This window comes from Morone saxatilis, unplaced genomic scaffold (genome assembly GCF_004916995.1).
Source record: "Morone saxatilis isolate NCDOM2014 unplaced genomic scaffold, NCSU_SB_2.0 Contig23, whole genome shotgun sequence".
NCBI classification, from domain to species: Eukaryota; Metazoa; Chordata; class Actinopteri; family Moronidae; genus Morone; species Morone saxatilis.
In genome coordinates this window covers 17,880,957-17,893,494 of record NW_023339796.1, presented here as the reverse complement: position 1 = coordinate 17,893,494, position 12,538 = coordinate 17,880,957, and the positions used below count along the sequence as shown (strand labels likewise).

General features: G+C 43.4%; 1 protein-coding gene across 1 annotated transcript in view; it reads right to left on the bottom strand.

Annotated features, from left to right (window-relative positions):
- Positions 1 to 12,538, bottom strand: part of LOC118334797 (cAMP-specific 3',5'-cyclic phosphodiesterase 4B-like) — a 49,320-nt gene that overhangs the window by 4,815 nt on the left and 31,967 nt on the right. Inside the window, 3 exon segments of the mRNA XM_035670864.1 lie at positions 1 to 88; positions 1,526 to 1,619; positions 9,217 to 9,329. Coding sequence (XP_035526757.1) covers positions 1 to 88; positions 1,526 to 1,619; positions 9,217 to 9,329 — 295 coding nt within the window.

The window sequence follows — 12,538 nt, the reverse complement described above, 5'->3', positions numbered from 1 at the left end:
TGCTGCTGCTGCTGCTGCTGGCCCTGCCTCCTCTTCCTTTCCCTCGACTTAGGAACTGGACACGGAAGCTCAAGCTCATTCTGCTTGTCTGGAGAAAATGGAAGACAAACAAAAAAAAGACAGGGGAATAAGAAAAACAGATTTAAAAAGGGGTTTTTTAGTCACTCCAGAGACAAAGACAGACTAGGCTCAGGGATGTGGGATAAACTGGGCTTGTGTTGCCACTGTACCGAGTATACAACGTTAACAAGGGGAGATAGTTGACCTCTCACACCTACATGACAACACATTAAAGTTGCACTGACAGTTGTTTAATTAGCAAGCAATCCTTCAGTTACAGTTTACTTTGCTGAAAATCTCATTTTTTCGACAGCGAAAAACAAAGAAAATGTAAACTTAAATAAAAAAATATTTACAGCAAAGGTGACAAGAATGTCATAATGACATATAAGGGTCAAAATGTGCTAATGAGATGTTATGAAATCTGACTATGCTCCAGTGGCCCGTGCATTCTGAGAAACTGAGCTGTGTTATAATAACAATCCACAGAATCATGGAAAGCTGGCTCATACTAAGCCAGAAATGTTTAGGGGAGGGCAGACTGGTTAGTATGCAGGTTTGTTTGGTGCATGTGATGCACTACGCAACTGACACTGTGTATGTGTGTGAGTGCAAGACTCCCCCGGTCTGTATATGTGCACCACATACACCGCAGTGAGAAAAAAAATAAAAATATCTCAGCTGCATCCTCTACAAAGCACAGGACGAGAATGATCTCACTACACCTGACAGGTGTTAGCTGCAATGCAGATGACAACAAAACCACTAAGCCTCAAAGATAAGCAGAGTTTCTTTTTGTGCTCTTGTGTTTGCCTCTTCTCCCCAAGCAGCTCTATCATGCAGAAATCTCTTTCACTGCACCACTTCTATTGTTAGGTATAGTTTTCTTCACAATGCATCCGTCGCCTCTGTTCCCTTTCAGGTTTTGCTCCACCGAGGTGAGAAGACGGAGGTGTGTTTACTAGCAAAAGCAGAACCTTAGTGTGCACACAGCCCTGATAAGCTGGCTGTCTGGGTGTATGCTGGTGGTGGTTGGATGGGAAGGTGGAAAAGCTGTAGGGCAGACTGGCTGGCTGGCCGTGAGTCACAAAACGCCGTTGGGCTTTTAAGAGACAAGGAAACACTGCTGTCCTCCTGATGAATAATGCAGTGTCTATCTGGACATGATGGTACACAAACATTTTCCCTCTCCCATTGCTCCTGATCTGTCCTCCCTCTAACCCTCACAGTTAGAATGAGGGGACTCTCTCCCCTCAGACCAGATCAGACTGGTTTGAGAGCAGTCGAGCAGACCAACTACGAGTTTCACTGTGACATAGCACATGCTTTGGATGCCCTAAAAACATCTGGCACACACAGACCTATAGAGGTGGCATGTGATGGTACAATGCACACTTCAACTTGTGCATTGTACCATCACTATTATTTATAGTATTTGTGTGTGAATAAATGCTGCAGTGCTCACCTAGGAAGGTGTTGGAGATGTACTCTGACACTTGGTTGCCTGAGCGACTCATCTCAGACAGGTGGCTCAGCTCCCGGTTCAGCATCCTCTTGAACTGGAGGAACAGAGATAAAAAAAAAAAAAATACATGGGGTTAAAGGAAGGAAATACAAGGAAATAGACATTCATTACATCATTTTACTGCTGCTTGCGAGCAGAGGAATGAAGTATTTCCTGTTATTTTCCACTGGAATATGTCCCATGAGAACACGGCCTCTGTTATTTATGCGCTTTATAAGGTCTGTGTTTATGTCTTCTTGGTCCAGTTAGCCACAGAGACACTTGACTGCCTCGCATTTCAACAAACAAAACACAGTGCATAATACACAAACTACAGTGTTGAATGTTTATGCTGAATTCTTCCAGGGAAACAAGATGCAGCAGTTTTCCTCAGTGCACGCAAGTCTAATCTAATGAAGTGTGTAATTGAAAGAAACTACAAAATCAGTGTGGGAAATCAGAGACATTTCACCAGCTGCATTGACAATACATGAATATTCAGTATGTGCATATATGCACGCACGCACACACACACACAAACACACAAACACAACACACCACCACACACACACACACAGACAGCCATCTATTTTCCTCTGGGACACACCTTGATGTATCCCCAGGACACAGAGAACAGGTAGTTGGCCTCAGGCATGGTGCTGAGCTGTGCTGAGCCCCTGGTGCTCCTCAGCAGAAGCCTTGTATGCTCCTCTCTGAGTGGACCCCCAAGGCTGAGCTCAGCCCTACAACCTGAAGCTCAAAGCAACACCAAATCCCCGCCTTCCAACGGTCGACTACGGTAAAACTGCCCCAGTTGAACTCTTCAGAGAGGGTCTGTGGAAGACCCCTACATCCCCGGCCAAATGCGCTTCCTCATAGTGTCGCCCACTGTTTTCCAGGATTGCAAGCCGCTGGCGAGAGTGATGGAATTCCCCTGGATGCAATCAATATTTCCTTTCCTTTTCTCTGGTGCTCACTGCCTCGGTCCGTCTCTCTAAACCTCTTTCACCTCCTGCCACCATCCAAATGTTATCCAGTGACATACAAGGGGGAAATCCAGCCTTCCCAAGCCCAGATGGAGCAAGGCAGGGAGGAAGGGCAAGCTCTAAGACAGACGGAGAAGGGAAAGGAGGGACGGAGAGAGGAGGAGGAAGAGGAGGGGGGAGCGCTCTAGCTGTAGAGTCCCCTGGGGCACACAGGCTGATGGAGTCTTCTCTCTCTCTTTCTCTCCCACCCTCTCTAAACACTGAGCAATGCACAGCACTGCAGAAAATGGGAGTTTGGAGAATCCCCCCACAGCTTTCTCTCTAGCCATTTCTCTCTTCTCCCTCACTCCTGTGCTCTCTGCTAACCCCCTCCCACTGTCTCTTTCACCCCCCCACCTCCGTTTTCCTCCCTTCTCAATCCGCTCCCCCTGCTCAGTAATGCAGAACAGATCCAACGCATACTGCGCAATGCGAGGCTTCAAAGAGTGTTTATCACACGTGTGAGGAGACGCTGGGCATTCATTTACCAGATTGTGTCTCTTTTTGCACATTGCAGGAGTAAAACCATACGCGGCTGCACAAACTTCAGCCCACAGTCACTACAGTACATTTTAAAAGACCTATTGTTGTTCTCATTTTCAGCCATTGTTCACAATATTTTTGAAAAACAGCAGTTTTCTGTCTCACTGCAGCGGTTTTCTGTATTGAAAGACACAAACAGAGATGATGGGAGACAAACAGATGAGAGAGTTTTCAGTCTGCCGCCCACCAGAGTACCACCAATTGCACGACAACCTGAACGCCATGGCAACAGAGTCACGTGGCCCCCCTCCATCGTTCTCATGGTGGTCCCCACTTTAAAGTCATTGCACCACACACACACGCAACATGCATGAACAACCACACATGCATTCAAAACACAGTCTACAACAGAGATGCTCTAGAGAGACACAACTAGACGAGACGCTGCAGAAAAACACACTCAGACACAATTTCTGTTTCAGAAGGTAGATTCTGATGCAAAATGGCTTTTTTTGTCAGAAGAAAGAAACAGTAATGCACAACCACATCCTAATCTTTATAATGAATACAATGGAATAATTGTGCAATTAATTCTTTTTCCTGATAATGATTGATGTGAATGATTGTAGTTTCCTGTTTTTATAATGTCTTCAAACACTATAAGAAGAAAAAGCCAGCCATGAATATGCCTTTTGCCAGGGCTCTTTATTTCTTACAATAGGGTCTTTTCTCTTCAAACTGAACCAGACTCTCTCTGGTCTCAACAGCTGTCTAATAGCTGTCAAGCAGACAGCTAACATCTATTTGACTGTGAAACTTGAATACCACTTTCAAAGCGCTGGCTGCACTCAAAACCCAGACTGCCAGAGGCAGTCCATAAAAATCAAAGAGAGCTCGTAAGGACAAAAATTTGAGCTTGGAATCGGAAGGCTTTATTCCATTCAAAGGGAACTTGTAATTGATTCTTTAAGGCAGCGGAAAAGTGTGGATTTGTGTGACCTCTAGGAAATGAATCAGGCACAGAGCCACATGTCAGTCACCCAGGGTCATGTAGTTCAGCTTAGACACACAGCATACGCTCACGGCATTGTGACAAGTCTATGAGTGTTCTCAAGAGAATAGATTACTCAATGCATGTAGTTTACTCATACATCCTTTTACGTTAGCAAGGACTGACACTCAGAACAAAACCTTGTTTTAGGTAACCTAGAGAAGTTACATTACCAAAAAACTCGTGGTTAGTTCTTAGCAGATGAAGACAGAAGCTGATGCCTCATAACATATGAATATTCAAAATAGGTGCACACTGAAGTCATTGTCTTGCAAATAGCAACGTAAATAATATGTTTAGGTGTAAACCAGAAGAACTGTTTACACCTGAACCCATTTAAATTAAAACAAAAAGCTTATTAAATCTTTCTAATCTAATCTAATTAAAACAAAGTATTTTTAAGACAAGTATCCCACCATATTACCAACTGTTTTGTTTTACTGAATCCTAAAAACAACAAGATCTCTAACTAAATTCATTATTTAAACAGGTTTTCTAAAAGACAAAAATATCTTCGGTCAAATCAATTAATCTATTCTTGGATAAATTACACTCTCCACAATGCCACAGCACAGTGTAAGAGGCTCCACAACTAACTCACCTTTTTCCAACTCGTAAGCATCCCAAAGTTTTTCTTCTGCTTTTCAGAACAACATAGTCCCATTGTCACTTAACATAAAAACAAACACAATCTGAAAAGAAATGCTGTAAAGTCCTATGAGCAATAACTCGGTTCAGTGTGTCTGAGGCGCTTGCCTGCTTCCTCTCTCTCTATTCTTGTTTCTGAAGTGGAGTCAGGCAGGAAACATATAGCGATAAAGCTGACTTGAGTTGACTGGCCTACACAGTCTAACAAGAGATCAATGGCTCCTCCCTCCAACACAGGCCCGAGCATGTGTCTCCACCTACTTCCCTTTTACTTAATCGAGTAATTCACTGAGGTCACTTACTGGTAGTCATCCTGCTTCCTAACATGGCCTCAGGCACTAAACAACTAACATACCTGAGCTAATCACTGAAAAGTCCCAAATAACAAGTTTAGCAGATAGCCGTGTTGACATGATGTGAAGGAAAGATGTATGTATGTGGGATGAGTCTTTAAAATTTGGCTGACTTTTTACAGCACACTGACCTTGACTGAAAAAGAGCAGAGATAGAAATGAAATTGCACTGGAACAGCTTGACATCATAATGCAATACCTCGGCTGTGCAATCTGACAAAGCCCAGAGTGATCCAATGCTGCCTCTATACCGTGTGTGGCTGTTTACAGTGTCAACACACATGGATTATGCCTCGTGAGTTTTCATAGTTTGGTAACATTACAAAGACACATTTCCTAGAAGGTGTTGATGAAAACTAGGTAAGAATAGGGTTACAATAAAAGCAGGTTTTGTATTTACCTCCCTCATCCTGGCTTATTTTCCATGATAACAGCAGATTACAGAGGTAAGACTTTTTAATTACAATTAGGCACCATAATCACTACTGCAGCTTGGCTGATCTCCTCACCGCCCTTACAGTCAAACTGAATCACAACACTATAATTTAATGTCCATTACCCCTGCTACTGCTACAGACCCACCGCTACATCTGTTTCAATAATTTTGTCATTTTTTCCCCTCTGAAGATGGCGGTGCTTCAAAGTTGAAGTGACCACACGTGAGTTAAAGTTTCCTACAGGCTCGCGCTCTGCTCGGGGGCTCGCTTGCACGCTAACCCGCAAAGCGCTAAACCCCCTCTAACTGGATTCAGATGGCAGTGTTTGTCCAAGGTCGTCACCAGCATCAGCATGGAAGTGTGGCCAGGCTAATGATAGTGAGGGGCAGGGAAGCAGCTCCCCGCTCTGAGGTCACAGCAACCAGGCTGGCGGTCAGCAGGGTGTGTGGTCCCGTAGCCCCGGATACACCTGTGCCCTTGGATACTGAAAGTGGAGACACCCTGGGTTTGATCTGGTTCCGAAAAGAAACGGGCTCTTTGTCAAACATCACGTCATGTAAATGCTGGGAGGGAGCAAAAGCCTGCAGATGCTGTATTAATGGTGCAATAATGAAACCGTTTTGACATCAATTTGGCAATAAAAACGTGAATGGACCAATAAATGATTTCTATCCATCCCTGTACAATTGCACAACCATCTAGCACAGTGACAAATTTAAACTGTAACATTATGTACTGTTGACCTCCACTCTTTCAAAAACAGCATTGGTCAACAATGCTTAGTGGTGGTACTGGGGCCATGCTGACTCTGACTCACGGCGAACAATGTGCCCGTCCTGCCTGACCGAGCGGCTGTGCTGCTGCGTGCCTGCAGGGCCTTGTGCTCATTGTCTTGACAGTCCCAGTGACGTGGTTATCTGTAAAGACTCAACCTGGCTGCATGGTTAAAGCGCCGCTATTGTCGTCTGGTAACCAGGGAGCAGTAGAGAGGGGGCAGCAGGGGGCACGGGAAATAAAGAGACAGGAAACTGGTGTCACGGTCACAGTCACCCGTCACAGTCTGACAGCACCCCTCCCCATCCCAATCCTCCCTCAGACCACAGTGTAGAATACAGACGGAAATGGACAACACCACCCTGGGTGTTTATAATCTGACGCCGCCACACAGTCTCCTCTGTCTGTGTGGGGGTTGAGCAATACTCTGCACTGTATAGTAATTTGGTAAAGCTCTGCACAAATTAAATATGCATGAAAAAAAGTAATTAGGGAAAAGGGAATTTAGTTCTTCTTTGTGTAGTCTTGAAGTACCACAATGTGTTTATTGAGATTCACTTAAACCAAACCAGAAAGCTGAATTATTTTTTCTGTCATGCCAATTGATGAAAATGGATTCTTTATGTTTTTTCGCCACAGTAACGGGGATGGAAATGTCTATTTGTTTATTTGAATGGATATTTTTATAGACATTCATGGTGCCCGGAGGATGTTCCAATGACTCCCCTGACATTTCCTCTAGAATAATCATGAGGGTGACATTTTTATTTTTCCTTTTTCTTAACAAGTAATGGATTGCTTGTCATGAAGTTTGGTGCAGACATTCATGTCCCCCTCAGGATGAATTGTAATAACTTTCTATATAGCACCACCATCAGGCCAAAACTCCACAAAGCTGCTGGCATAACTGAAGATTCTTAGAGATTTTTGTCAAAAAAAAATTATTTTAATAACTTGTAAAGTACTTTTCTAAAGCCTTTCTATAGTGTGCTCCACATATTTTATTTTTTCTCTTTTTACAGAATCTCTCAAATTAACTCAATATTGGTTTACTTCAAGTCATTTGCATTTCCTCCCATTAATATGCAGAATGTATTAGCAAAGCAGTTGATGGAGTTCAGCCACATTTCCCTGCTAGTGACAGACAGTATGTTCAAGTTTGGCCACTTGTCAACATAGAAATATTCCTCCATGTGAGGCACTTAGCTCTTTAACATCTATGTTGGCATTTTTGGTTTCCTGAAATGCTAGTAGGTGAAATTAATGATAACATGTATTGTTTTAACTGACCACACTGCAAAAGTGCCCTCTGCTCCTTTGTTATATATTGTATTGTTACATGCAATATTGTATATGTCTGCATATTTGTTAGAAACGCAGAAATGTTTGATCTGACAACTCTGACACAAACTCGAACACAAAACATTAGCCATTGTTGTAGCACTACTTCCTTGATGAAAAGCATACAGTTGAAGTGACCTTGTCTGCTCCATAGCTAGTGGAAGACTATTAATACAAAAGGAGAATAAGTGGAGTGCTTTCAATTGGTGGTCTCAGCACCACACGGAGTAATGAGGAAGCACAATGTACCTGCCAGTGAAGTATACCTTTAAAAAGGCAGTGTGAACTTTCCTCTAACGAGTCTTCATTTTCTCTGTTAATCCTAAACTATACTGTGGTCCACTTTCTCAAGTGACGTCATCATAAAAGGTCACATTGTCCAATGTCCCACTAAGCTGGACATCACAAAAGAGCGAACATCCACATCACACTCAAATGAAAGAAACGCATCTGTGTGCAGTTTAAATCATATTACATGTCCATCTGAAGCTCAGCCCGTCGTATAACATGCCATGTGTCTCAATTCGTTTGAATAAGGTGAGGCAATTGAAGCAGAACAACGCTTTCCATGGAATACAGGCATTTATGTTACTCAAAGATAACAGGAACTCAGTAGTCATGTATGCAAAACAAACATTACTCATACTTTTTTTTTTTTATCCATAAAATGATGATGCCAGCTCAAACACTATCACAGAACAGCAGTTACTTTGCAAGTGCGTCAATGTGGCAAAAGGCAATTTACATTTTGCATACACTGTGCAAATTGACAGCCACGCTGCAACAAAGACCAATTGTACAGCTGCGTGTAAGTCAGTCAGGTCATCATGCAGTTCAGTCATATTGTGTCTTCTAACAGCGTACTGCAGAATACATACTGTGATGATAATCATTTTGTAATATTGAACAGCTATTAGATAATACTGAACCTGTGATATTATGTAAATTTTGATTTGGGGGACATGACACTATAAAGTGGCGGTGTGCTGTCTTCCTCTGAGGTCTTATGGTGATTATCATCTCAGTGGATAGAGCAGTCAAAGACAAGTTGCACTGTAAGACATCATATATACCATGAAGAGCATATTTAATATTTAATATTAAAACTTGCAGTTTGGAGATTTACATTTTTTCTGCAAATTGTGTATTCTAGAGATATTTATAGTTATTCGTTGTGGTTATTTCCCATTTATCCAATGTGAGTTCATCAAATTATTCACATCTCTTAAAACTTTCTGGAATTTTGTTGGGTTGCTATTTACCTGAGATCCCTCTATGCATGATTCCCTTCAGCTAAACATGACACTAAAATGTTTTGTTTTAAAGAAAAAAAAAATTGTCTTCCATAACAGGCAGCTCAAATGAAAATCAACATCAAAAACTGCAATTCCAAAACAAAAGTCCCATCCATCAGAGGACAGACTTTTTAAAAGTCACGTTACTAGACGTATGGATGCAAAAACTTCTTATAAACTTCACAAATGCACTGTTTGCACATTCACATACAATGTTCTATAAAATATAAGCTAAATTGTCCTACCTTGTTGGAGGCCATGTCGCTAACTGAGCGGTAGGTCTGGATGGTCTCCAACTGGTCCAGACACCAGTCCAGCTCCTCCATGGTCTCCATAGCCAGCTTCTGGTAGGACTCATCTGCCAACAGACACATGGACACGTAATCAGGCCCAAGAGGATCCATGTCCATAGCCGAGCCCCCCGACACCATGCGTGGAGGTCCGAGGGTCCCAGAGTGGCTTGATCTTACGGAGGACTGGCCTGCAGGACATCCGGAAGATGCAGAGGAAGAGGGGGAGGTGTGTACACAGAGCTCCTTCATCTTTTTACAGTCCACCACCTCAGAAAGTTCAGGGAAGTAGTATTCTCAGACAAACTGAGGCTAGAGTTACTGTTTGCCGACTCTCTCTGTAGTCTCTTTCAATCCATATCCCCCTCTTTCCCTCGCTCTCGTGTGCTCTTCAAACCCCCTCCCTCTCTGTCAGGTTCCCCCGCCCCTCTTGTTCGCTGATCCCCCCTCTCAGTTCCACTTTGTTGAGCGAGTGGCGTGCAAACTAGGCGGTCTGCTGCCTCCTGCTGTTGATGTGTCTATGACCCCCCCCTCCCATTTAAACACATACAAATTATGTGTACATAAAGGTTCAGTACACAAACCCACTGCCCGAAGAGGGGCTTTTGGTGAAAGAGACCCACCTGGCTTTGCCTTTACTCCCATCATGATGTTTCTAACCCAATCAAATGCATCTCTATGATGTGTAATACATTAAAACTATGGGGGGAAGAAGAATAGAAGGGGTATGGAGTAAGAGAGAAAAACCTTTACGAAATTATTCGATGCACTTTGTCACTGCTGCAAACCGCTCCAACCCCCTCCACTCACGGTGACTTCCTTTTTGAAACATGCAGACCACTTCAAGGCCGTACTCTGCTGAACTGCAGCAGCAGCAGCTCACACCACACCACCATGCTTCACAAACTGGCTATCTCCTCTATGAACCTCTCTGAGGGAGAAAAAGAAATGTAAATTAAACACCAAACTCTGTGTTTGCACAAGCAACACGAGAGGCAAAGAGGCAAACTTTGACTCAGAATTTTTGGGGGGGGGGGGGCTAGGCCAGGGGCTCACCGTGTGCCAAAGAAACCAAAGCACTTCCTCTTTGGCCCTGAACTCACACAAAACATGGAGCGGAATTACTGAATGGTGGAATGACTACTGAGGACAATCATAGCTGTCATTTGATGAAATAGCTCTGTCGTTAGCAGCTATGACTCATATGTGGTAGATGCACAAGTTTTAGAAGAAAAGAAGTGGTTTATGTGAAATGCCCTGAGATGATAAAACATGAGGAAATTAATTAAGAAGGATTGATATCTGATATACCGGGCAGAATGTTGATTCAACAAATTTCTGCCTGGTGGGAGTGAACGCTGCGCGCATCTGGATCTCTCCACCTTCTTTTTCTATGGAAAAGACTGATCTCTACTTCATAGGGATTCACACATGGAAGAAATTTACCCCATATGCTTAGCACAACAGGACAGCCAGCATGCTGCTCCCCAATTTACGTCAATATAGTGGATCAAAGTACTTCAAAGCACAGTGATGGCGCACAGACTCTGAACCAACCACCGGTGTTTAACAAAGAACTTCAATGAAATCTCAGACAATAAATGTGCATTTGAAGAAACCTCCCACCATTGAAAGATATCAGAAAACCATGATAACAGTGACTCTTCTGAATCAAAAAGGAGAGTCAAGTTTCAACAGTCTAAGCCTGACTGCGGTTTTTAGAAATCAGGCCACTGGTTCCTCAGATTACACCAGCACGACTGCTAGCACTAGACTCATTCCTCAGGTCAGACCGATTTTCCTTTACTTTAGTTCCAGGTTGGAGAATTCAAAGAACCCTTGGCTACAATATACCGCTGGACGCCAAGCTTCGTGGTCCAAACTTTTCACAGGAACCACTGGCATCCAAGCCATGTAAAAGTCAGTGACACAGAGCAGAAATCAAAGCAACACATGCACAAGGCGGCGAGCTGTTGAAACTGGGTATACACCAATGTGCGGCCGTCTTGAGCCATAGGGGTAGGAGACGTTGCCAAGAAGGTGCGACCACATCCTGCCCACGTTCCCTTCAATGAGGGCATATAGACACATTAACGACATTTTAACGGGGAAGTTGGGAAACATCAAAGGCTTGGCATATCCCTACTGCCTGTATGACCAGGATTCAGGTCATTCTGAAGCTGGCGGCTGATTCATATACAGAGTCCAGAATCTGATGGCAGTAAAAACCCTCAGATGTAGACTGGAGAACAAAAGTTTACTGGTTTTGGTGTCTGGCTTTAAACCACTTGCCTACAGCAAGATCACTGAAGCAGAGCTTCACGTTTTCATCTGTTGTGTTTTATAAAAATGATAACAGCTGGACTTGGGGACTCTTTCCTCTAACATGACTCATGTAATCAAGTTTGAGTTGAAGTAGTATTTAAAAAAAAGTTCTGCACGCACACAAATAGTAGGAGTACAGGGGAACTGCTGAATCCATCATCACTTCTGGCTGATCATAAATACAGTAAGCTAAATGGGCTGACAGACATTTCACAATGTCACCAGTCAAAGGTAGTGTGACGCACTTTCAGTCTGAAAAACCTGCTCCCAGACAGAGTGTGAGGTACTTTTCCAGCCTGTTTTTTCAGTGGAAGTCTATTTTTTTTCTTCTTCAGTGAGTCCTAATGCTTTGGCCATATGCTGGAGGCTGCAGAGAGGACAACAGACCTCAGTGTGCAGACAGACCCCATCTGCCTCCCCTCTCTCCCCCTTTTCCCTCCAACTCTCTCCCCTATAGGGCCACAAACCAACCTCTGTGAGACCCATCAACTGCACCAACGACCGGGTCTGGGCTCAAACATCTCCCCCACCTCCATTCCCGCCCAAGACACCTTCCGCTCACATCCACCTCACACTGCCCCTCTCTGTGTTGTTAACCTACCCACACACACACAAAAAAAAAACCTGTTTCCCTCACTGTCTGGCTGAAGCTTGGTGTGCACAACTGGACTGCCTCATCTATCATACCACCTACTGATAAGCTACAGCCAGAGGTGGATGAAATATTCAGATACCTAAGTAATAATTTTTCATTTTGTTATTACTACTTTTAAAAAAGGTCCCGTGTGTAACATTTAGGAGGATCTATTGGCAGAAATGGTACATTTTTATTAGTGAATAATCACCTAAAAATAAGAATTGTTGGGTTTTTGTTACCTTAGTATGAGCAGTTTTAATCTAGATAGGGAGTGGGTCCTCTTCCATGGAGGCCGCCATGTTGAACCACCATCTT